A 23,646-nucleotide genomic window follows, 5' to 3' on the forward strand; every position below is an offset into this window, starting at 1 on the left:
TCTTTCCCTTACTCCAGGTTTGGTATCTTTTATTTCCCCAGATTCTCTCCCTTTTCCCCCGTGTTAAATGAAATACCTTGTGTTCTACTTATCCTCTGGGGAAAGGCTCTTGGAAAGAATAGACTTACTTGCTGGTAATATATAGAAAGCCACAAATAAAACATAATAGCTACATAAAGAGAGACTACTTTTCCTGCAAAGTGTCTCCTAAGACTGTTCCTACGAATGGGAATCTGTACATCAGAGAAATATAATCATGAGCTGTTTAAGACTTAAAAACAAGTGTTCTTACGAACACATCTTGATGTCTGCTTCTGAAAGTGACAGGTACAGTGCCTCATGCTACCTTTTTTCTTAGCTTACACCTTCCACTTTGTTCTTTCAGTCTTCCAATCATGGATGATGTGCAGAATCTCGTCTATAAGTGCAACACTAAAGATGGCATTATGAAAGGTAGAATCATAGAATCAGAGGATGGTTCAGGTTGGAAAAGACTTGTAAGATCATCCAATCCAACCTTTAACCTAACTCTGCTAACTTAGCTCTACCAGCCCACTGCTAAACCATGTCCCTAAGCACCATACCTATACAATTTTTAAACACATTCAGGGAGGGTGGATCAACCACTTCCCTGGGCAGCCTGTTCCAGTGCTTAATAACCCTTTCTGCAAAGTTTTTCCTAACACCCAACCTAAACCTCCCCTGGTGTAACTTGAAGCCATTTTCTCTCATCCTATTGTTAGTTACTAGTGAGAAAAGACTGATGAGCCCCCTCCCCTACAGCCTCCTTTCAGGTAGTTGTAGAAAGTGATAAAAGTTTCCCCCAAGCCTCCACTTCTTCAGACTAAACAGCCCCAGTTCTCTTAGCCACTTTTCAATAAGGTTTATTTTTCAGACCCTTCACCACATTTGTTGACCTTCTTTGGTCCTGCTCTAGAACCTCAATGTCTTGCCTGTATAGCAGAGACAGTAGGCAGATCTGGAAAAGCCCTGCATCTACTTTAACAATATTTGATATTAAAAGAGATTGGTTGCTTTTGTCATATCACTGGGAGAGTGGAGAGCCAGAGATGGCCTTCTTTCCCCCAACCCCCTTTTTACTTAAAGGTCCATGAGACAAGGGGAAGGTGCATTTCAGAAACTAAATGGATAGAATTGTCAAACCCAAAAGTGGGAACCTCCCTCTCTCAAACAGATTTGGCCTAGATTTGGTCCTGCTCTGGCAGTATGGTTGGACTCGATCTCCAGAGGTCCTTTTCAACTCCTAACATTCTGTGATTCTGTGATCCAGACAGCAAGTTGTAGGAAAACAGGTAGAAACAATACTCATATTTTACAATGAGAGTGTTTAACCAGAGGAAGAGGATCTCCAGAGGAGGGACTAGATTAGAACCACAGAATCACAGAATCATTTAGGTTGGAAAAGACCTCCAAGATCATCAAGGCCAACCTTTAATCCCACTGTACCAAGTTCACCCCCTAAACCATATCCCAAAGTACCAGATCTGTACTTTTAAACACATCCAGGCATGGTGATTGAACCACCTCTCTGGGCAGCCTGTTAGACTACCTAGCTTTTGATAGAATAAACCCAACTCTGAGGATTTCTTCTTCAGTAAATACCTCCTCCAGTTGAAGCTAGGCTAGTCCTTGATGCTGATTTTCTCTGTCCCATTTTAACTCGACCCAAACTGTTCTGGAGCAGGGAAAATCAGAACTGCATACATTTGGGGGATTTTTTTAGGGCAATTGTGACACTTTTAATTCCCGATTTGTTCTGTATTCCTCTTCCACTCCCTCGTAAACTCCTTTTCTTTGCCCTTTTGTGAGCTGCCAGGGAGCTCCAAGCTGCCCCTTTCCTGCTCTGATTTGCTAATTCCTCTCCAGGACTGAGGGGTTCGGCAGGACTTTCACTTGAAATCTTAATTTGAAATCTGGCTGCCTTTCAGAGAGGAAATCTATGCCAAACCAAACATGTTGAGCCAATTCAAAGCAGGTTGTAGTACAGCAGTAAGCAGAGCCTGGAAAGCCAGTAGATTGAACAAAAAATATTTAAGGCACCTTCTGGCCCTTAAGGTGTACATGACTCTATGAAGCCAGGATAGCAGCGTTCCAAATAAATGCTTTGAGATTTGCTGTACACCTCACCTGATCTCCTCCATAATCTCTGCAGAGGACATGATAGTAAGTCCTTCAAGAGCTCGCTGGCCATGGGCAAAGATAGAAAAGCTCAATTAAAAGAACTCAGAAGAAACTGATCCAGCAACACATTGAAGAAGAGATGAGAGAAGTGTAGAAGAACATGTGAAAATTAATCTAATTATAGAAAGACACCTGAAACAGCTTGAAATCAAGTAAGTGCAAGTACTTCCGAACTGCACAGTTTCCTGCAGTAGAAAGAGGATTGACATATCCTGTTTGAAATGGTTTGTTTCTTTACAAAGAGGCTCAAATTAAATAAATATGAACATATTTACGGTAAAAAATACTGTAGAAAGCCTCCAAAGAACTGAACAAGGAAAAAAAAAAAAAAAAAGAGGATTTAGGCTTTCCCATTGAAATTCTGTCCAATCTCCAAGTGAGGGGCAGAACTTTGTAAGATGTCAGAAACAAATGGCACCTGTTTATCTGAAATCAGAGAAAGTCTTTAGTTCTCCCCAAGCATGAATACAACATGCCAGGCTGGACAAGCCAGCAGGCTTTCAACAAACCCCAGAAGGCTCTCAACCAAATGCTACAAGGTATTTTCAAATAATAGACACACATAGCAAAGAGGAGAAAACTCATTAAAGTTAATTGGCCCACCTAGAGAGTCTTCTCTCTGCCTCGCGTAGTTTGTTGGGATTTTTTCCCCAAAAAACTCTGTTGGTAGTACTGATCTAAGTAAAAGCATTTGAACACTCAGTAAAATCTTCCAAAACTTTTAACTTCACCAGGTCTGAGAAAAAACTGACATCTGAATGAGGAATAACTGCTATGCGAGTAAACTGCAATACTTTGTTTTCAGGATTTAAAGAAAAAAACCCAACCTATTATTTTTCAAGGAATGCTTCTTAGAAATCTTTAGGAGAAGTCTGCAGAAAGCTCTTCATTTTAAACCTGGATGACATCAAGTGAATTGTTGATCCTGCAAATTTTCAGGTATGCACTTAGCTTTGTGTAAGTAAGTAGTCAAAATTAAATCAACAGGGCAAGCAAAGTAAATACACATTCTCCCCCAGATCTACAGAGGAATCAGTAAATAAAACAAAGCATGTGCACGTTTGCAAGTTTTGCAAGAATAAGATACCTTGATGACCATCTGGACTTCCTATCCTCCAAAACATACTCTAGCAAATACTTCTGGTAAAACCACCTACCATGGACTCCAACTGGCTTCAGTAGGTTTGCCACATTTACCATTTAAAGAAGCCATAACATTTCTGTGGATTCTCACATGAGGAATATGACTATTGTACTTCCTGAAATGCCAGCCTTTAAGGACCATGTAATTCAAATAATAACAACACTCAGAGGGGGCTGTTGCTCTTCACAGTGCAATTAACTGGGGGTTTTAGACCACAGCTGTTTTTAGAGTTCCCAGAGGTCGAGAGGAATGTCACGTGCAGGAGTGATTATAATGCTGTGATTTATAATCCTCTCTACAGTCATCGACCCTGCTCATCTCCAAGTGATTACTCAGTGTCAGCGGAGGCTGCGGAGAAGCCAGCAGCACCGACCTACACAAGAAGTGCCACACTTCTCAGCAGTGATTCACATACCAAGCACAGAAATCTACAGAGAAACGTGCTGCAGCCTTCTTCAGCTGGGAAGATGCCTCTACAGAGCCTTGTTGGTGGGCTTCCCGCCACCCCTTCCCTGATCCTCTGTGCTGCCCTAGCCTCAGGCAGTCTCCAGGGATGCCCCGAGAGCCCCTCGGCTGGTACAAGGGGCTGTGAACATCATCAGTGGATTTCCCAAAGCTGCCCAAACCACTTACACACCCACAGGATAACACAGCACTGGCCAAACCACTGCACACCTGCCCACCACAGACAGCATGTCTCCTCCAAGGTCACACATCACCTGGTGCACCGGTGCGGGGAGACTGCAGCAAGCTCTGCACCAGAGGCAAGTCCTGCCACCAGGCCCATGGACTTCCTCCACCCATGCAAAGCCTGGGCAGTGCCAGCCAGCACAGCAAGCCTCTCTGGGCACAGTACCTGGCAGCATTTCATTGCATGTGTCCCAGCCAAGCCCTCTCCACCCACCCCAGAACCTAAGCTGCAAAGCCAGGGTGCTGCAGAAGGACAAGCCCACCTGGTGCTGCCTCCAACTCAGGCAGGCACCAGCTACCTGGTGTGGGAATACACCTCCCAGCACACAGAGATCCCAAGTCATAGAATCATAGGATTATTTAGGTTAGAAAAAACCTTTTAGATGATTGAGTCCAACCAAGGTGCACTCGTCCCTTGGGAACGGAGGAGGACACACTTACAAGGGTTCATGAACTTACTTCAGCTCTAGCCTGCCCATTTACCAGCAACTGTGACACCCTTGATCTCTGCCACAGGCCATCTGCCCACACCTCATTCTGGCTTGCCGCAAACATTTAAGCCCAAGTCTCATGAGACATTAAGGCAGCTGATCTGGCAGTCTCTGGGCAGGGACAGCAGAAGATGGTGGAGGAAAGTGCTTCTCGAGATGCGGCTAAGGCAGCAGAGGAGGAAGCAGAAAGTGCAACACCAGCCAAGTCTCTGTGCACTCCATAACCCCTACAGCATATCCAAGGACTATCAAATGGGCATCACTGCCAGCTCTGTCAGTCACAGGCAACTCCCGCAGCTGAAAACTCAGCCTGAGACAGTGAGATCTTTGGACAGCCCCTAGCATCTAAGTGTATATTGAACAAATACACACACATATTTTAAAGCCAAATCTTGGGCCCATCACTCAGTAGTTGATAGTCTTTTGCAATTCTCTAACCAGAGAATAAAGTTTCCTCCAGCCACGGTGCAAATAATCTTCCAGCAGCTCTACCAGTATATTCAGCCCAGGGGCAGAAACCCTTCACAGCTCTCTCTCCTGATCCACTAAAATGCTTTTCAGCAAAGGTTAACAAGGGTGCCAGAGCAAGCCAGCAATGATCTCTCTCTGCACATTGAACACGGAAGAGCCACCACATCAAAGCAAGGACAGCCAGGACAGCCACTACTGACCTGCAGGCCAGTCAGTGTAGGAACCCCAGGGTGAAAGTCCCCATAAATGAGTAGCTGAGTGTGACCCAACATACCAGGCCCCCACCTTCCATCTCAGCCTGCATCCTGCATAACAAACAAAGCCTCGGGGGTCTGGAGTTTCTTGAAAACTACTTTTCCAGCCCAAGATTACGCAGATTTTCCTTCCTGATGATAGTTCTCCTTTCTCTGGCAGGAATCCTAAGCTCTCCTAATGCGGCTCAGATGAATCTGACCTGCATCACTAGTACACTAGTTCATTTTTTGTTTTGTTTATTTTCTCCCTTCTGGCTGGGTGTAGCTGTTATGTAATTTTTTCATCAATATAGAGGAGGGAATTATTTATAGGGGATTACAGGGATTACTAAAGCAAACCATTTGTGCTTTCCAGTGGCTGGTACAACTTTCAGTATCCTACCCTGTCTCACAGTTAGCAAGCTGGAGGATCAAACAATGTTGGTTTGATTCTCCTCCAGCATGCTGATGCAGCACAAGTCTGGTGTCTACACTTCGAGCACACTGGGCACAGCCCCATACCCACCAGCTGCTGCCAGTACTCCTCTGCAAACATACACATTGCTGAGGGCAGGAGGGAGGGATGCGCTTTGGTTTTTCCCCTCCAACATCCCTACAGGCCTCTGTGGCCTCTTCAGCATGGGTCCCTTCAGCCTCTCTACACAGACCTTTTACTCCTTTGGCAACCTTCTCCATCATTCTTTTCACCTGGCATGGTCTGTTATGACCATGGCTGCAGTCACATGCTGTTGAATGGGATACTTGGCCCTGCTCACCCCTGCACCCCAGTGCTGTGGATCCTAGGGGTGCCCCACATTTAAGGAGTGACTGTATTTCTTTCATGAGATTCCCACTCACTGAGCAAGACATAGGGACTTACAAGATAATTAACATCCTGCCCTTTACGTTTTCCTCAGCCATGTACCTCCCAGGTACCAATGCATACAGATGGAAGAGATTTTATATGATGTTCTCATCCTGCTTGTCACATACAGGAAACAGTGGGGCAGACAGTCTGCAAGAACACCGAATATGCAACAAACCTTCCTCATCCTGTTTCACCCCATTGCTGCTTCCAAGGTGAATTGTGAAGGTAAAATCAAAATTCAAGCTTTGCCTCCCCGCATGTAACCTTCACATCAGCTTTCTGCAGAAAATTTGAGCTGAACTTACCTCATTAACACAGTCAGAAGCTCCTTGTGAACTCTTGGACACGTTGGGCATTCTCCAATGTGCACCAACCAGCATCTGTGCGGAAGCATCATGTGAGCCTTCATCAACATCAGTTCAGAACTCTGCAAACCCTGCTAAGGTGGGTAAAGGATTCCCCTTGGGAGGAAGTGTATCATGCTGTCAGGATACATCTGCTCATACAGAAGGCAATCAGAGGCTTCTTACTGATTCAGTGGAGCTGCACTACGGCCCAAAACTATCATCAACATAACCGTGCTGAAGATTTTAATAAGCTAGATTTTCTGTTTGCCAGTTAGCAGAAAGCATGTCCTTTCTACTCATGGAGCTGTTGGAGTGAGTCCAGAGAAGGGCCACAAAGATGATCAGAAGCCTGGAGCACCTCTCCTAGGAAGACAGGCTGAGAGAGTCAGGGCTGTTCCATCTGGAAAAGCAAAAGCAAGAACTCTAAGGGAGACCTTAGAGTGGCTTTTTAAAACCTAATGGGGTCTACAAGAAACCTGGGGAGGGACTGTTTACAAAGGTGTGTAGCAATAGGACAAGGGGGAGTGGATTTAAGCTGTAAGAGGGGAGATTTCAATTAGATGTTAGGGAGAAATTCTTCGCTATGTGGGTGGTGAGACAATGGTACATGTTGTCCAGGGAAGCTGTGAAAGCATTGTCCCTGGAAGTGTTCAAGGCTGAGTTGGATGAGGCTTTGAGCAACCTGGTCTAGTGGGACCTACCCATGCAGGGGGGTTGGAACTAGATGATCTTTAAGGTCCCTTCCAACCCAAACCATTCTATGATTCTCCAAACAGTGTTGACTTGGCAGCCTAAGTATAATGCAAAAATAAGAGATGAACACACCCCCAGCTTTACAGTCAGCATTGCCTCCCATGCTTTCAGAAAGCAACCTTGAATACTCCAGAAATCCAGACTACTCCAGATTCCAGAACTGGAATCTGTCAACGCACCTCTCCCCATCTTAGCCAGCATTTAATAAGTGGTGACTTTCCCACTCCTCCACGGCTCTGCACAAATAGCTGTGCAAAGAGAAGCAGCACTAGCCTGAAATGGTCCAGCAGCTGCAGCCTGCCAGTTTTCAAAGGTCTGTTGCAGCAGTGCTAAGAAAGCAACACATTACACAGGTCACAAAGAGTAACAGATTTTTAATCACGCATTTGTGCAGCAGTTGGGAAACTGCATGTTTTGGCTCCACATCAATTCTCTTTTATCCTGTCTGAACCACCAAATTCTAGGAAAGGATACAATAATTATTCTCTTTCTTTATTTCTCTTGCTCTGTCATCCAGTGGGTGGAGGCACAATAGCACCAGTCCCATTGAATTTATCAAGAATCTCATCTGCTGTAGCGTGTGCTTTTCTGACAGCTCTTCAGTCAGATGTTAACTGAAAATCCTGCCAGAAAAAAAGTCTGAAAAAAAGTGAATCATAAAATGGAAAAGGCCAATAAAAAGAACCTCATACTTTATAAAATATCCATTATTTTTAAGCCCCTGATTACATGATTTGAAAACACCTGGGGGCAGGGGGGTGCCTTCAGTGTGTATGGTGCAGACATTGGCAGTGCTGGACAGATCCTAAGAGCCTCTCTTAGCAGAAACAATGTGTGGCAGACTGGTCACATCTTAAGAGAAGTATCTATTTATCTATTACTCCAACGGGACTCCTTTAAATTTCAAAGGTTTCCTTCACAACAGAGTGTAACGACTTACTAAACAGAAACTGATCTCATTAAGTGACAGGTGATGTGTTTCAGTGATCAAAGCCTACATTCCACAGTAGGAGCACATGAGTCATGTCGACTGTTGCCATTCTAACTGCTCCTCGGATGATTTCCAGACCAATACATCCCTGCATGTTTGGTGCATCCAGCTCAGCCTGCAGCTCCAACAGTTTACTCCTAACTAGAAATCCCGCTGAAAGATGTTTTTCAGAGTGCCATTAAAACATTGTGACAGAAATATTCTGCTGACACTGAGGATCCTGAAATTCTTTCAGCCTACACAATCAACAAACAGAATTTTGACAGACTAGTCAAATGTAAGGAAGATGCACAGGCTCTGGGTCCGTGGGAGCAGATCAGTGAATGCACAAATCTCCTGGTGTCAAGCCAGTGGCCACACCAAGTGCTTTACAAGCAGAGTGCTGAGTGCTTTGATGGCACAGAGCCCTCAGTCTGATGAAGAAACCTTCAGAATGCACAATTCAGCTGAGAAACAGGGAGAAAATCAAGAAAAGGGAGTGATTGAAGACATACCTAAGATCTCCAACCATAAAACCACTTGTGCTTATTTGTTTGCTGAAGGTTAAGACAGAGAAAACATTCCTGAGCCAGGAAAACTGCCAGTTGTTATTTTAATACTTACCCAACTCAGTGTTTCTCCACAATCCACAAACAAGAAAACCAGAGTATCTAGGAGCATAAAATTACTTATTTTATACACTTGGGAACATCATCTAAGGAAGGGTTGAAGACCTTCACTATCAGATTCTTTAGTAAACAAAATTTAAAATACTGGTATTCAAACTGTTTAGGCCTTTGGGAATGCCAACGGAGTTTGACATTTTAGGTATTTGGACATGGTTTGGCTGCACAGACTCTTCTGGCTCTCCAGCACCACCACATAGTGTCCTGAAATTTTACTTTTGGAGCTCAAGAGTTGCTTACAGCCCAGTGGGACAAACCAGCTACCAGCGATCAAAAAGGCAAACACATCTGGAAGAAAAACTAAGGTTTCCCTTTCTCTGCAGGGAGAATTTGTAACCATTAAGGGTACAATTACTTGCTTTCCTCCATGGCATAATTCAGACTGTTTGCTCAAACCAAGGCCTGCTCAGATCTTCTGATATCCTTCAATGTCCAGTCCTGCATTTACAGCTGTTGAGAGAGGAGCCACACGCTGTTATGCAGTAGCTTCCCAAAATAGCCAACTGCCAGTCTGGGTGGCTGACTGGGCTAAACAAATTGCAACTCAAGACTCCTTCATTAGCCGCCCCCACCCCACACCCTATTAAAAAAACATAAAAAATAAAATTATGTTCCTATTAGAAACTATCAATTATGAAGAAAACAGTACATCCAGTTGAGAGCCAGCTATTCAGCTGACTTTTTATGAATAAATCCTGCTGCTGAGAAAGCACCAGTGCTTATGTAACCACACACCAGTCCGGCGAGCACAGCTCTGCTTGTGGCCGCTGGTTTCAGTGGTCAGTGTTTCTATCCCAAAGCCAAAGACTTTCAGTCACTCCCCTATGCACATTCAGTACGTCAGGAGACAGGAAAACAGGCATGGTAACATCTCCTTAAGCCTTGTTTTGTGGCTACTGGAGACCACTTGTCCCCAGAGCAGGCCACTGCTGTATTTTTTTGGGTTCAGCTGAGGCTCTGAGAGATGTGCTACTGCTGATCTGCTCTTGGGATAAGCTGGACTCAGGAGCCCAAGTCTTCTGTTCTTGACATCCATCTGTTCTGTTAAGATCAGAAATAGGTCCCACAGGAAAGCGGGGCATGAATGTCTGACTGACCAAAAGTCCTAATTCACAACAAATAATGCCATGTATTAAATATTAAGCTGATGGGCTCATCTCTATTGAGCATCTAGAATTTCCCTACTGTAAACAGGCATCAACCTAGAAACTGGAACAAATTCAATGCAAAAGTTAATACTATGCTGAATGAAGAAAAACATATAACATGTGCAGCCTCTGCTGACAATCTTCATTCTGTGAAGCTGAAAGCTTTTATATTCTTTCTACTCAAATGAAATCTGAAGCCCAAAGTTCTAACCAGAGGTAAAGTGACTTTAAACTACAGGGTTTCTGTTATCTTTCTTTTAAGAAAAGTTTCTGAGAAACTTTTGCATAAAACACATTCTTTAAAGAATTCTGTATTTCCCTACTTGTAGCTTGTGCCTTCTACACTGCAAATCTGAGTTTTCAGCAGCTCACCAGAAATGGAAGCTCAGGGACCCAAACCTGTAGCACAGACTTATAAATCTAGAGCTCCTCGTGTCTTTGCTCACACCCGTAGGGAAGGAAGGTCTGTCCTACAAGCAAAAATCATTGATAAGAAAAGCTGTGCCTGGAGCCGGCACCGGTGTGCAGAGCAACCACATGATTGAAACTGGCAGCAACTACAAAAACAAACAAACCACAACTAATACAGATCCAGCTTTAGGAAGCGTGCAGTGCATTCTCTCTATGCTCCCATTTTTAATTTTTTTTTTTTCAGGAAAGAAAAGGCAAAATATTAAAGCAAATTTAAAAACTGAAAAATAAAAACCAGGAGATAGGTGGGAGGGGGAAGAAGGGAACAACCAAAGCCACAAACACACACATTCATGTCTCCTAAATAAAGACATACAGAAAGAACATTTCCTCTTTAATTTTTCTAATTATTTTTTTACTTTCAAAAAAGAAGATACTCAGAAGAAACACTCATCTCTTTCTTCCCCAAAGTCCTGTATTAAAAAAAAAAAAGGCCAAAAAAACCCAAATGACCTGGCTACCTCCACAAAAGAGAACAAACCCACGATGAAATAGCACGCTATAGAGAAGCTTCTCAGAGCTCTCCAGGAATCTGACCTTGGCCTCCCAACTGGCCTTCCCTTTGGCAATGCACAACACTGCAGTGATGGAGAAAGTAGCTTCTAGAGGAAGCTCATTCAAGTAAAGAACATCCTCTTTGCCTAACAACAAATATGTGTCAACTTCTGTTTTTCTATAGAAATTACATACACTCCCCAGTTGGGAGAAATTACTAGTGCATTCCTTTAGTAGTACAAGGGAAATACAGAGATCCTCTGGAAACTACTGAATTTATGTCAGACATGCAGAAGGTCTTACCACATTAATGTCATTGGTCACACACATTCTTGCTGTTTCTCCTGTTTTCACAAAAGCGAAAGAAAGACAAAATACACGTTGAGACCTTTGTACTGATACCCAGGTTTGAAGGTCTAGCTGATGGTAAAACAAAGCAACTTTTATTCTCCTGTTGATATACAAGCATGGTTATTCTCTAACCTGGCACCTGGAAGTTTCTGGCCGTTTCTACAGAGAGTAATTTTTTACCTGTACTTTGAACAGAGTTATTATATTTTATTACCTTAAAGAAAGAGGTATGATGTGTCTTTTGGCAGAGTCAGTTATTTTTTCTTGTACCTTTTCTGCTTTTAAAAAATGAGTCAAGGTTTATTTTTAATCACGCTTTTATTACCTTTTTCCAAAAACAAGCAAAAAACCCTCCAACAAATCACATCCTATACTGCTATGTTTACATTGTAGATTTCTTAATCTCTTCTGTAAATATACATATTCTGAAGTCATTTGTCTTTAGAAAATAATGCTATTTTTAGCGTTCTGATGACGGATATATCTTCGTTATCAATGTAATGCTCTAAGAGAGAAGAAAATCAATTTTCAGAGTTGCCAAATATCAAGATAAGCAAAGAGATTAAGTCTATTCAAATTATTCCAAACAAAAAGAAACCTCAAACAATTACTTCAGATAGTGTACTATACCACACACATAGCATGGCCAAGAACTGATTATTTTTGATGGACATTAGTTATCACAATTGTTTTCCAAAGCAAGAATCAATTTTTAAAAAAAGTTTCAAACATGCTAGTTGGAATATTCACTTCTTCTTGGCAATCAGTTTATCTTCATAGTTGACTGGAATTATGCCACTGCACTCTTCAGTCTTTGACACAGGATGCTTTACAAAAGCACGTCTAATTACATCAATATCACGTCCTAAATGATCCATCATGGTCGATACAATCGAAGGTGGGCCCTCTAAGTCTATCAAAAAATACCTGCAATGAGAAACAAACACACAATAAAAAAAATACCTGTACTGCAACAACTTTAATTCAAGTAACTGTTCTCCGGGATTTCTTAAATAAAGCTTCTTATTTTTTCTTATGTTTTGCTACCAGAATTGTTTTAAATAAAAGCGCAGTATTATCTTGATTCCAAACAAGAAAAGTTCCACTGAAGCAGGCTCAGCCTGAACTTTTCTTTGTTGCACAGCACTGGAGATTAGAGAGAGCTTATTCTTGTACCTGTTCCATTCCTTTCTCCACCTTGATTTGAACAGCCTTTAAAGAAAGGTAAGGTGGCACATTCATTTCAGCTACAACGTGCATTCTTCTTCAAATTCACAGAAGTGTTTCTTTGGGGAACAGATGTCAGTGTGAAACATCTCAAAGCTTATACACACACAGGCCTGTTTCTGCTTTTAAAGATCTGCTTTGGAGCTGAATGGAAATTAGAACAGAAAAAGAAACCCAAGGAGATGGGCTTACCCCAAAAATGGCACATCTCTGATGTGAATATGTCTCAAATTTTCAAACTGAGGGCGGAAGCTGAAGCCGCGCACAGGCAGTGCCCACTTGTCCATTTGGCACTCGACGAGCACACTGTTGTGCTGACCTTGGAGGGACTAAAAAGGTGTTTCTTACTTCCACAGAGGCACAGCACGGATAAAACTTGCTGCTCCAGGGAAGCACTTCATGTCCACCACACAGCTATCTTTGACATCTATAAAGAAAAAGCGGACTGTCCACCTACAGGAAGGAGAATGTTACTCCCCATTAATATCTTGGGTCATCGAGGTCACTTCTGCAATGAACTCCATTGCTGAAGAACTGAACCTTCTCTGTGAGCTCAACTATAATTTTGCAGGAAACCTTTAAAACTCCAGTACACTCAGACAAGCAGAAAGTTCTACTGTGCTCCATTTCAGACAAGGTACACAACTACACACTGTGCACTAACTTCATCTCAAATGCATGAGGTGTACCTTAAATTCAGTGGCAACATTATGTCTATTGTTCCTGCAAGCTATGAGTGACCCAGTGCCACCTATCACACTCATGCAAAACCTGAGTGAACCATGTCACTGGCCATCCCTCCCCCCTTGAAATGCTGTGAACCAGCATCATCAAGGGAGCCGTAGCCAGAACACTTTTTAATCCCTTTGTCTGCATTTGGCATGCCACTACTAGAGAGCAAAAAGACACTGCAACTGTCTCCAAAATCCTACTGAAGGGAACAACCATTCACCTCATTTCCAGGACTAGCAGTAATTTAAAGGCTAAACATACAGTACAGCACTTCCCACCTAGCTATTTTATTTTAATCTTTACACATCCTATTATTAAAGCTTTTCCTTCCTAGTCCCCTCAAGCACACCTCCTCATGAAGCATCCGCATAACCTGATAGTGATACCCTGTAAATGAAGTCATATTACCCAAGCAGAATCAAGCATCCCAGTTTGATGAAAAAACCTAACAAAGAGGAATTTGTTGTGTAAGAGGTATGGATTCTTAGTAAGCCAACTACAGTGTGGGCATCACTCTTCACAGTCTACCTTCATAAAGGTCATCTTCAGTGGTAAAGTCGCCAAGACCAGAAGATGAACTCCGAGTATGAACAGGAAATAGGGGAGGATGGGGTCACGAACAGACACACTCATGTTCTTCATGCTGCATGTAGTTCACTTTCATCCAACTGAATGCATTACATCAAAATATTACACACAGAGCAAACTCATCAGGCCAGAAATTACCCCAGCAGTGCGTGTGTTGGCTTACTGCACAGGGGTGGAATCCACCCGTGGAAAAGACAGTGAAGAAACTTCTTAGCTAGATATGCTAATCCTGAAAAATCATAATAGTCACAATTTGGCTCTGAAGTCTTTTTTAGAGAGACCAGACCAAAGCACTCAATTCTTGTACTTGAGGGGTCTGATGAAAAAAAAAAAAACATCTCCCTGCAGCCTGTACTGCAGCAATGAGTTGTCCAGAAGAGATGCCCAGCTGGTGCGGGCTGTGGTCAAGCGTCGCTGAAGCCAAGGGACCGGTGCCAGGTCACGTCAGCGAAGGTGCTGCTCCTCTGACTGCAGCAGGGCTACTGAGAGCTACAGGAATAATGTGCCTCAAGAAGGATTTGGAGGAACTCCGGTGGGCTCAGTCCTCCTCACAGGCTTCACTGGGTAACAGGATTCTGCTTAATGTATTTGGAATACTGAACTGCCTACTGATTTCTGGCCTCCAGAATTAAGAGATGCTACCTGGTTAAAAAGTTTAGGGAAATAAACAATTTTTAAGCTTGGACAATTCATTACACATTCTGCATAGCAACATCTGAAGGATGCACATCCCTTAAAATGGGAAATTCATATTTGCTGTTAAAGCCATTAAAAGCCACTGGTAAGTTTAACAGATGACACTTAACTCTTCCTGGTCAGAATCCTTCCAAATCCTCTCACAGTAGCAACTAACAGAAAGGAAGATGGGGGTAGAAATTCTAGCTGCTGATCCACCACCACTTTCATGCCCCCTTCCCTTAGCAAGAGCATTTGTTTGTAGTGCAAATGGTGCTCTTTGCTGCACCATTTTAGCCCCACCATTTCTCAATAATTTAATTTCATTTCTGCTTACAAGTCCTACGCTGCTTCTCATTGTGTTCCTAAAATGGCAATAGCCTTTTTTCCTCCAAAGGCTGCTTTGCAACTTTGTGCTTTCTCTCACACTAGCAAACGGTGGAAATTTCCACTGACGCACTGTTGATAACTGAAGGAGAAGGGGGGGATGGGAGGATGAGCTGTTGCAGCATATCTTTATGACTCCTCCCAGAATAGGTATTTTATCTGAGGATACAAAACTGCAGTAATTGGGGACAATGCGAGTTTTTAAAAACAACCATCGCTCTTCAACGTTAAGAAGCAATGATTGCCTTCCTGTGCCAAAAAAGAGAGAAGGAAAAGAGGGCTGGCATAAAAAAATATTATTTCTTCATTAAAGGAAGAGAAGAAACTGATGGCTAGAAAAGCAATAACCCAACTACAATGGACGATGTAATCCCTTAGGAGATCAGGAACCCTTTCCCCCCAAATATTCACATTTAAATCAGCTGTCACGAGGCCGTGGGGTTTTCTAATTCAATAAGGAACGGAGCAACCTCATTTCAGGCAGTGATCTGTGACCCAATATGCAACGCTATAGCTACTATTTGTGTAGTAAACAAAACCAAATCCCAGTGAGACTTAAAGACAGGGAAAAATACAGGAATGCAGGAGGGAAGCCACTTCATTCTTGCAGGCAAAAATGCAAAAGCATTTAGGCTCTCTAGAAGTCAGCCGAGTCATCAGGGGAGAAATGCAGGAAAATTCCACTGATTCACTACGAGACTATAGTTATTTTTGTCATCCTGCTCGACTGTAAATAGAAGGATGATTTAAACACAGAAGAGCAGACTGAAACATATTTAAACAATGTCTTAATTGAAAAAAAAGAATATTATTTCAAATATAGGACAACATACCTTTGCATTTGAGAAAAAAAAAAATGAACCAAGAGACAGGTTTCATTTATCATTTTTAACATATTCACACCGTAAATTGTCTTAACCTTGAGTCCTAAGGATAGTCAAATATTTTGCTTCCAAATGGACAGTCTAGGACTTCAAAGAACCTGGATAAAACTCATTTTTAAATCATCTTAGAATATGACTCTGCCAGCCTGGGGAGGCGAGGGGAAAAAACACTCCTACAGTGGACTTGGAAGAGTCTGTGTGGTCCTTTGGTTGCACCTTAAAAATGTCCGTATGCTTAAATTTCTCCCTTACATAGTGGCAGCAAGTCTGTGTAAGCTTCCTCAGAGGGGAGGTGGAAGATAAAATGGAAAGAAAATGTTCCAACAAACCAGTAGAGGTGAAGCACCGAACAGGGAAACAGGGAACCACCTGGAGGAAAGGAAGCTGAGGCACTCACGTGGAAGTAGCTGGCCATTCCTTCTCATTAAGGTAATCCTATACAAATGAAGTTGTTTTGCTACCTGAATGCTCACTTCATCCTTCAGACCACTGCATTGCTCTGAAGAGATAGTTTGCTTTTCTTCTCAACTGCAGCAGAAGGTGCCCTTCCTCAGCAGGCCAAGCAGGCAAGGTCATGCTCAAAAGGATTATAATTTTGTGTTACTTCTAGCTTTTACAAAACAGGCACAGAACAGACGGACATCCCTTGAAAAATCACAAGGACAGCAACTGGGAAGTACCACATCAAAACCAAAACGTTGGTACCTTAGTAACTAGATTGTGCTACAGCAATTATGCAAATTATCTATAACAAGCAAGTACTTTTGGGGAAACTACATTTTACCATCTAGAGTCTGCAGATGTTACATTTGTCAAATTCTATACATAGACTCCTAATTGTTAGGCCAATTAAGCAATGGAAAGACACTTCGCAGCACTGCAGAAAAATATTTTAAAATACTGTTACACTGCAAAAAAGAAACAAGCATGCCCTGTTTGGAGTATGGAAAGTCATGCTTACTGGGCAGCATTTGAAAACCTGGCAAAATTGTTATGAGCATGGCTGAAGTTACACAGCAAGCTGTAATTGTGCTTCTATAACTTCTCTGTAGTCTATATAATTCTCAGCTTAAAAGCCACCAAACCGGTGGCTGCCATCACACCAAGCCCACTATTTAAGACTGCCACCACATTTAATTAATGTGCTTGCACAAGGATGCTACAGAATTTAGTGCATCAGAAGATTACACTGGCACCTCAACATCACAAACTATTACACAGTGCTGATTCTTCTGAAAAGCACCAGAATTGCAAATGGCATTGCCACAAATACAGGGAGGGAAAAAACAACAACAAACATTACAGGGCTCTGATACTGGAGGCATATGCACACTTAGATGCAGGTATATGTGGACAAAAACATTTTAAGGAAAAGTAATAGTTCAACTCATCAATGATGAAAGCCCCATCTAGTGGAAGAAGACAATCAATTTAGCAGAAAATACTACTAATGTGCGTGACACTTAAACATTCAAATGGGTTTTGTTCTCATCCAAGTGCATTACAGACCCAGTACTCTTTTTTGCTGAAAACAGATCAAGGTGTTCTAAAATCTGAACAGAAGCAAACACCACAGGTTGTGCATTAGCTATAAATTTAATTTGGTGGTATTAAGAAAGGAAAGCTTGCCATCTCTTTCATCTGTTTTTCTTTGCAACCTCTTCCATCTGTTCTTCCTTCCTCCTCCTTAGTCTTCAACAGCCATGAAAATCAAGTGAATCTACCTGAGTGAAGCTAAGCACACTGATATATTTATCTACAGGGTTAAGTCCTTTAACTATGCAATAGTTTGTCTTTTTCTAGGGGGTGGGGAAAAGAGAAGGGTTGTTAAAACTTGTGGACACTCCAGAGAACAGTTCTGATGGGTCACTATTATTTCACTCCTACAAATAAACAAAATTGTATCCAGACAGCGTGGGTTATTGGAAGACATTTCAGCATCTCTTGTCTACATGGAATACTATTCTGCCACAATCTGCTTGTTTAAAAATAAGTTGTGTAAGTACAGTTCCTAAGCTCAGATACTTTATGGAAAGAGGAAAAGTTTGAACATGTAATACAATTTACATAGACACGTTTTTTAAATATTCACATTTACTAAACAACATGATGCTCAATTACTGAAATACTTATCTTAATAACTATTTATTTATTTTGCATTAGGCCACTGAATCACCAAGAAACTGGAGTTGTGGCCCCATTCCTAAGCACATGCTTTGGCAAAGTAACGTTACATCACGTGCCACATAATGACAGCAAAACACAAGGTGCTCAGACCCTAAACCCCTTCAGACCTTAAAGCACCCAGAGGAGGTAGGGGCAATTTGTGGGAGAACCAGGACAGCCTCCAACCCTTCCCCACCATAGCAGAGGGGGAGTCAGTTCCAAAGCTTGGAGCTCCCAGCTGCTGGGGAGTGATGGCAGCACTGCAAGGGCCTGGCAGCCAAGTTGAGTTCATGCTTCTTTGCCCTTGGGAAAGGACCTCCTTGCCTTGCCATTTCCCACCATCACACAAACAAGTCCACACCACCACTAACATTGCAACCGGGATTTTCCAACTCCTGATCCCACTAGATGCTATCAGTATATACCCTGTGCTCCTCAGTGGACCCTGGCAAGCACCACGGTCCCTGCACACCTCCTACAGAAAATTCCCCATGCACGTGTTAAGATAAGCTCCCAAAATACAATTCAGCAAGAACAAAAGTAAGACCTGAGCAGTTTGCTATTTCAGAGAACAAGTGGGCTGATGAGATAACTGGAAGGGAACAGCAAAACAAAAAGATCAAGAGACAAGCAAGCAAATAACAAAAGAAAATTGCCATCTTTTCAAAATCAAATTTGAAAGGGAAAAAACAACAAGGCAATGAAAAACTGGCAAACAGAACATGGAAATTGTGATGAGTAATCAAAATTACACACAGTTTAGCTGGAGCACTCACAAATAAAGAAAATGGAATAATAAAAACCTGGGGAGAAAGGTCTAAAGCATTACTGCATTACAGGTGGATTTAATATAGGAAAGCACACACATACACAAAGTAGAAGGGAAAGGCCACAGGGCTCTGCTGATTTACAAAACAGCACTAAAATCCAAGCACTGACCACACTGGGGTATATTATACTTTTTACAAAACAGGTAACAAAAATAAGAATGGAAGCAACATTTCGGGGGGGTTGAGAAAATAAAAATCACTAACAAAAAATCCCTAGGGGATAGCAAGATATTCAGTGTTCAAAACCCAGCCTACACCTGGCCACTTTACTCTCCCCAAAGCCCCTGCCATAGCTCCTTCCAGTTTAATAGATTCCTGGCCTGTAAAAGGTTTCAGCCATTACCTTCCCAAAGGAGTGTCTGAATCTTATTTTTTTTAAAGTCTATTCTGCAGCTGCCCTTGTACCATCTCCCCTAAAGTAAAAACATCCTGCATACCAGCTACGTCCCCCAAACCTCCTCCTGTATCTGATGCCCTAAAGGATGAAGCATCACAAGCATATGATTAAGGCATAGCCTGGCATGGCCAAAGAAAACAGGTAAGCCACAAAGTGCAAACCCACAGACTGTGCTATGAGATCTATCATTTTACCAGTAGTTGCAATATTCTCCAGTTTAACACTGACCAAATATGCAGCAATGGCCCTGCAATGTCATCACCCAGTCCTGGACCCTTTATTTGAAAGTTGCTTTGGGGGATTTCAATATTTCTGTACCACACTAACCAGCCAACAAATCCAGAGTTTAACATTTCTTGAATTCAAATGCTAGTACACACCTTATTTAAAACGGTTCACTTTTGTTTGTTCCAGAAATAAGCACCACTTGGCACACATAGTATAATACTTTTTAAAACACACAGTGGTAAAAGGAATTTAAATACAACTCATTAAAAATCATAAACAAGTAGTGGCTAGTAGAACAAATATTTGGCCCAAATCTATTCCCAACTGTATCTCTTTAACAGGCAATAATTTACATTAATATATTCCATTCTTCCATTGTTTTTTCAGAGACATGATGGCCATGGGCAAGTCACTCAGGCTCAATGCCTCAACTAAATTCACATCCCTAAGGCACACTGGAACCAACATGTCCTTGTCACATTTTAGTGATCTATACAGTGAAGAGTATTTGTTACAATTTTGCAAGGTGTTACTTGAATCACACTCTTGAATACTCTAAAAACAAAATACTAGACATATCAGACATATCCACGCAGCTCCTGAAACATACTATTTCATAATTACATAAGGGCAAAACCTGTCAGTATCAGGTCTCTTTAAAAGGAGGGTGTTTTCTGCCAAAAGACATGCATTTAAGAGAAAGACCTAAATTTGTTTTGATACACCCTCAATGCACATGCACCATCTGCTCAGTGAATATCATTTCCTGAGACAAAATTAAGTCAATTGTATGTATGATCTGAGGTCTTCAAAGCTGCCTGGGAGAGTAAAACTGCCCATTCCAATGACAGTTGTGGGCCAAAATGCCCTATAGCAGGTTATGAAAAATCTCAGCTTTACAAAACAACAGGTAACAAAATTCTCATTCTGTGTCATCTCCTGGATATTCTTAAATTTGTGATGAGCCTGTAATGCAGGAGATTGGAGACAGATGATGACAAAGCACTACAGAACTTGGAGGGGAAAAAAGCCCTTTATCAAGGAGACAACTATCTTCCCTATTCACCTATAAATATATATTTTACAGTTTAATTCCATACTGTTCACTAAAGACACTACCAAACCCTGGCTAAGTCAAACAATACCTTTGCTATGCACATTGCACTCGTGTGTCCTCTTGCATTCAATCACAGCTGTATATATGCTGTATATAAAAACTTGAATTGCAGTGAAAATTTAACTAAATGAAGATAATGTACAGCAAAAGCCTGGGAGAAGGATGACCACTAGGCATGCCACAGAGCATGTCCCAGTTGACCTGCAAATAGCTGGTGCTGCCCTACTGATAGCCCTTGATTTGAGGTTAAGAGAGACAGCCTGGAGAGCACTGAGAGTTTTATAAAGGAGCAAAGCCAGGGCCACTACACTGGTGAGGAAGATGGCTTTGTTTTGTTTTTCAGGCAAACACCCTATGCAGGTTGAGGAATTCCATGCCATTCTGAGTGACATGAACATGGTTGGCTCAGTGATCACAAGGACAAGAGCTGAATCTATTAGATGTGCTATTAAGCTGTGACCCCTACTGTGACTATTATATTGCACTAATTTAATACAATTTGTTGCTACGAATACTGTGTTCCACTGATTTTCTATAATTCACCAGCCAGGAGGTCCAAGCAGTAACAGATTCAGTATACATCCTAAATCTTCAACTATCTACATACTATTGGAAATTAAACTAGCTGAAGCTCAGCTAAGAATCCCAACATTAAAAGTAACATAAAATAAATTTTAAAAGCAAACAACCCCCCCGACACACAAAATCAAAAGCTTTGAGAGATTCAGCTCTTCCCCGCCCTGACACACAGTATCATTTGCACTCTCACAGAAGCCCTTTCAGTTACTTCAGAGAAAGCCCAAAGAAAAGGTGACGCACTCTACTACTTGAGATACCACCCTAAGCCAGCTTTCTAAGAAAGGGAACATAGAACTAAAAATTGGCTATGAAGGAGAAAACAGTTTAGGATTTCCTAGTAAGTACAGGTGCGTCTTCAGCTTAGTGAGGTATCTTAAAAAGCCTTTTTTCTTTTTAACTTTGTCCCGTTAAAAAAAAAGTTGCTTTTTACAGATGCTGCAAAGTAGAGCTGACTGATTATATAAGGTGGATCAAGTACTGACTTTTCACTTGCTATACCTAGATTGTATTTAATATCTTGAGTAACTTATTTTCCAGACTACATACAATACTGGATGGTGTATACCAGGAATCTACCATACCTGTACAATGAACTGCAACCTCCCCAGCAAAATTTACAGAAGTACAATTCTCCCAAATTACCAGGTAGTTAACCGCCTCCTACTTCTCCTTGTAATATCTCGTGTCACGTGAATTTGAGTTCTCCAATTAAAAGCACATGAAACAACTATTTCCTGTAATACCCCCTTCTCAATTGCTTCTCCTTTTTGAGAAGGGGGGGAACTGCCACATTGAAATATAGATGGTCCAAATCCAAGGTAAGCAGGATGACTGCTGAATATTTAGAGATACTGGGAGGTGGAGGAGGAACAGCGATAGATACATTCACCTGATATCAGCTCCCTGCCCATGTTTCAAGACACAGTCACAATGACTTGCTACTAAAACCTTGCCTCGTTCAGAACACAAAATATGTCTGCTTTGAGGACTCTACAAAGAAGAGGGTTACAGTCTACAGACCCTCTTGTTCTGCTATGAAGTAATTTGCTACAGCAAATCAGTTAAGCTAATTCACATGTCTGAAAGGTATCCTGGAGAAATGGTTTCTATTCATCTCTGCTACGTAGTTCTTGTGATGCTTGTTACTCTCTATTCCTGTCCTGGTTTCCCCGATAAAGAACCCAACAGATCTGCAGAAGTCCTGCCACACAAGTGAAGCAAAAACTGTCATCAAAAGTAGTGAAATGTTAGAGTGCTAAGTGCTTCAGGAAAAAAAAAAAGTATCTAGAAGCCACAATTCTCAACTTCAGCAGGCAAATTTAGTGGAACTTAGATCCCCTGCCTTAGCTCCCCAAGTATTCAAGAAGAGTAACAACAGCTCCTTGTTCTGCTGAAACCATCAATAAAGACTTCAATGTTTATCAAATGCTTCTACCCCAGCAGAAGGATGAGGTAATTAGTAATTCTGTCTTGAGAAAAGGCTTTGATTAGCTCCTGTGTGTAGGTAGCAGGAGTTCATCCTAAAATGCAAAACTGGGAGGATCAAACCATGTTTTGAAGGACACCATGGAGCAGGAGTGCAAGACAGCCATGGCCATAAGGACATTGCTTCTGGTTAAGTAACAGGAACGTGGTGGAGATTTCCTCCCCTACCCTTTCTGCCAGTCAGCTTTAACTGGCACCTGTCACCACTCCCACTTCACAGAAGAAAGAGGTCCTCAGAAGAGAGGGTGAAACATTAAGTCACACCCAGGGAGATGATCCAAGAAGAGCTTCATAAAAGGCACACCTCTAGAATCACCTCGCCAATTCCCCCGCGCCAAGCACCCCTCCAGGAAGACGGCAGGTAGGCAGGTTGGCCCACCATTCCATCACAGGGAGTAGGAGGAGCGTGTGGCTAATTGTTATCAGGATGAGGGCAGGCAGCCCCAGCACAGTGCAGGTTGCCTAGCAACATTTCTCAGTCCCTGCTGAGAGCCAGCATCCATTTCGGAGGTAGCCTCAAAGAGCAACAGCTCACCAGCTTCAGTGAGGAGGGGGGTGGGATCTACAGCACCTTCCTCCTGCACTGTGGGGGAAGCCTGATGTGAGATGCCAGTTCACAACCTCTCTTACATTTATCCTACTTCCCATAAAGCCACCTTGAACATCCTTAAAAACTATCAGAAACACAAGCCAGTCTTACGTAGCAGTTAACATTTAGCTTAGATGCACTAGAGAAAAGGAATCAATCCTGCCAACTAGTAACCAGCGGATTGAGTACGACTTTTTTCAGTCAACAGCCTGACCGGCTTGGAAATTAGTTCTGTAAAAATAACATCATAAAACAACATTGTGCATGTTGGGAAAAACAGTTCTGCAGGCCTGGACTATGGCTACTTGGCACCTCAATTCAAGAGAGATCTCGAGGTGCTGGAGTGAGTACAGAGGAGGGCAACGAAGCTGGTGAAGGACCTAGAGAATAAATCTTATGAAGAACATTTGAAGGAGCTGGGAATGTTTAGTTTGAGGAAGAG

The 23,646-nt window shown here is 42.2% G+C and overlaps 1 protein-coding gene across 1 annotated transcript in view; it reads right to left on the reverse strand.

Annotated features, from left to right (window-relative positions):
• Positions 1–12,066: 12,066 nt before the first annotated feature.
• MRPS6 (mitochondrial ribosomal protein S6) overlaps positions 12,067–23,646 on the reverse strand; it is a 19,950-nt gene continuing 8,370 nt past the window's right edge. Inside the window, exon 3 of the mRNA XM_010004679.1 lies at positions 12,067–12,247. Coding sequence (XP_010002981.1) covers positions 12,067–12,247 — 181 coding nt within the window. The remainder of the gene's footprint in view (positions 12,248–23,646) is intronic.

Source organism: Chaetura pelagica, unplaced genomic scaffold, assembly GCF_000747805.2.
Source record: "Chaetura pelagica isolate M959 unplaced genomic scaffold, ChaPel_1.0 scaffold299, whole genome shotgun sequence".
Classification (NCBI taxonomy): Eukaryota; Metazoa; Chordata; class Aves; order Apodiformes; family Apodidae; genus Chaetura; species Chaetura pelagica.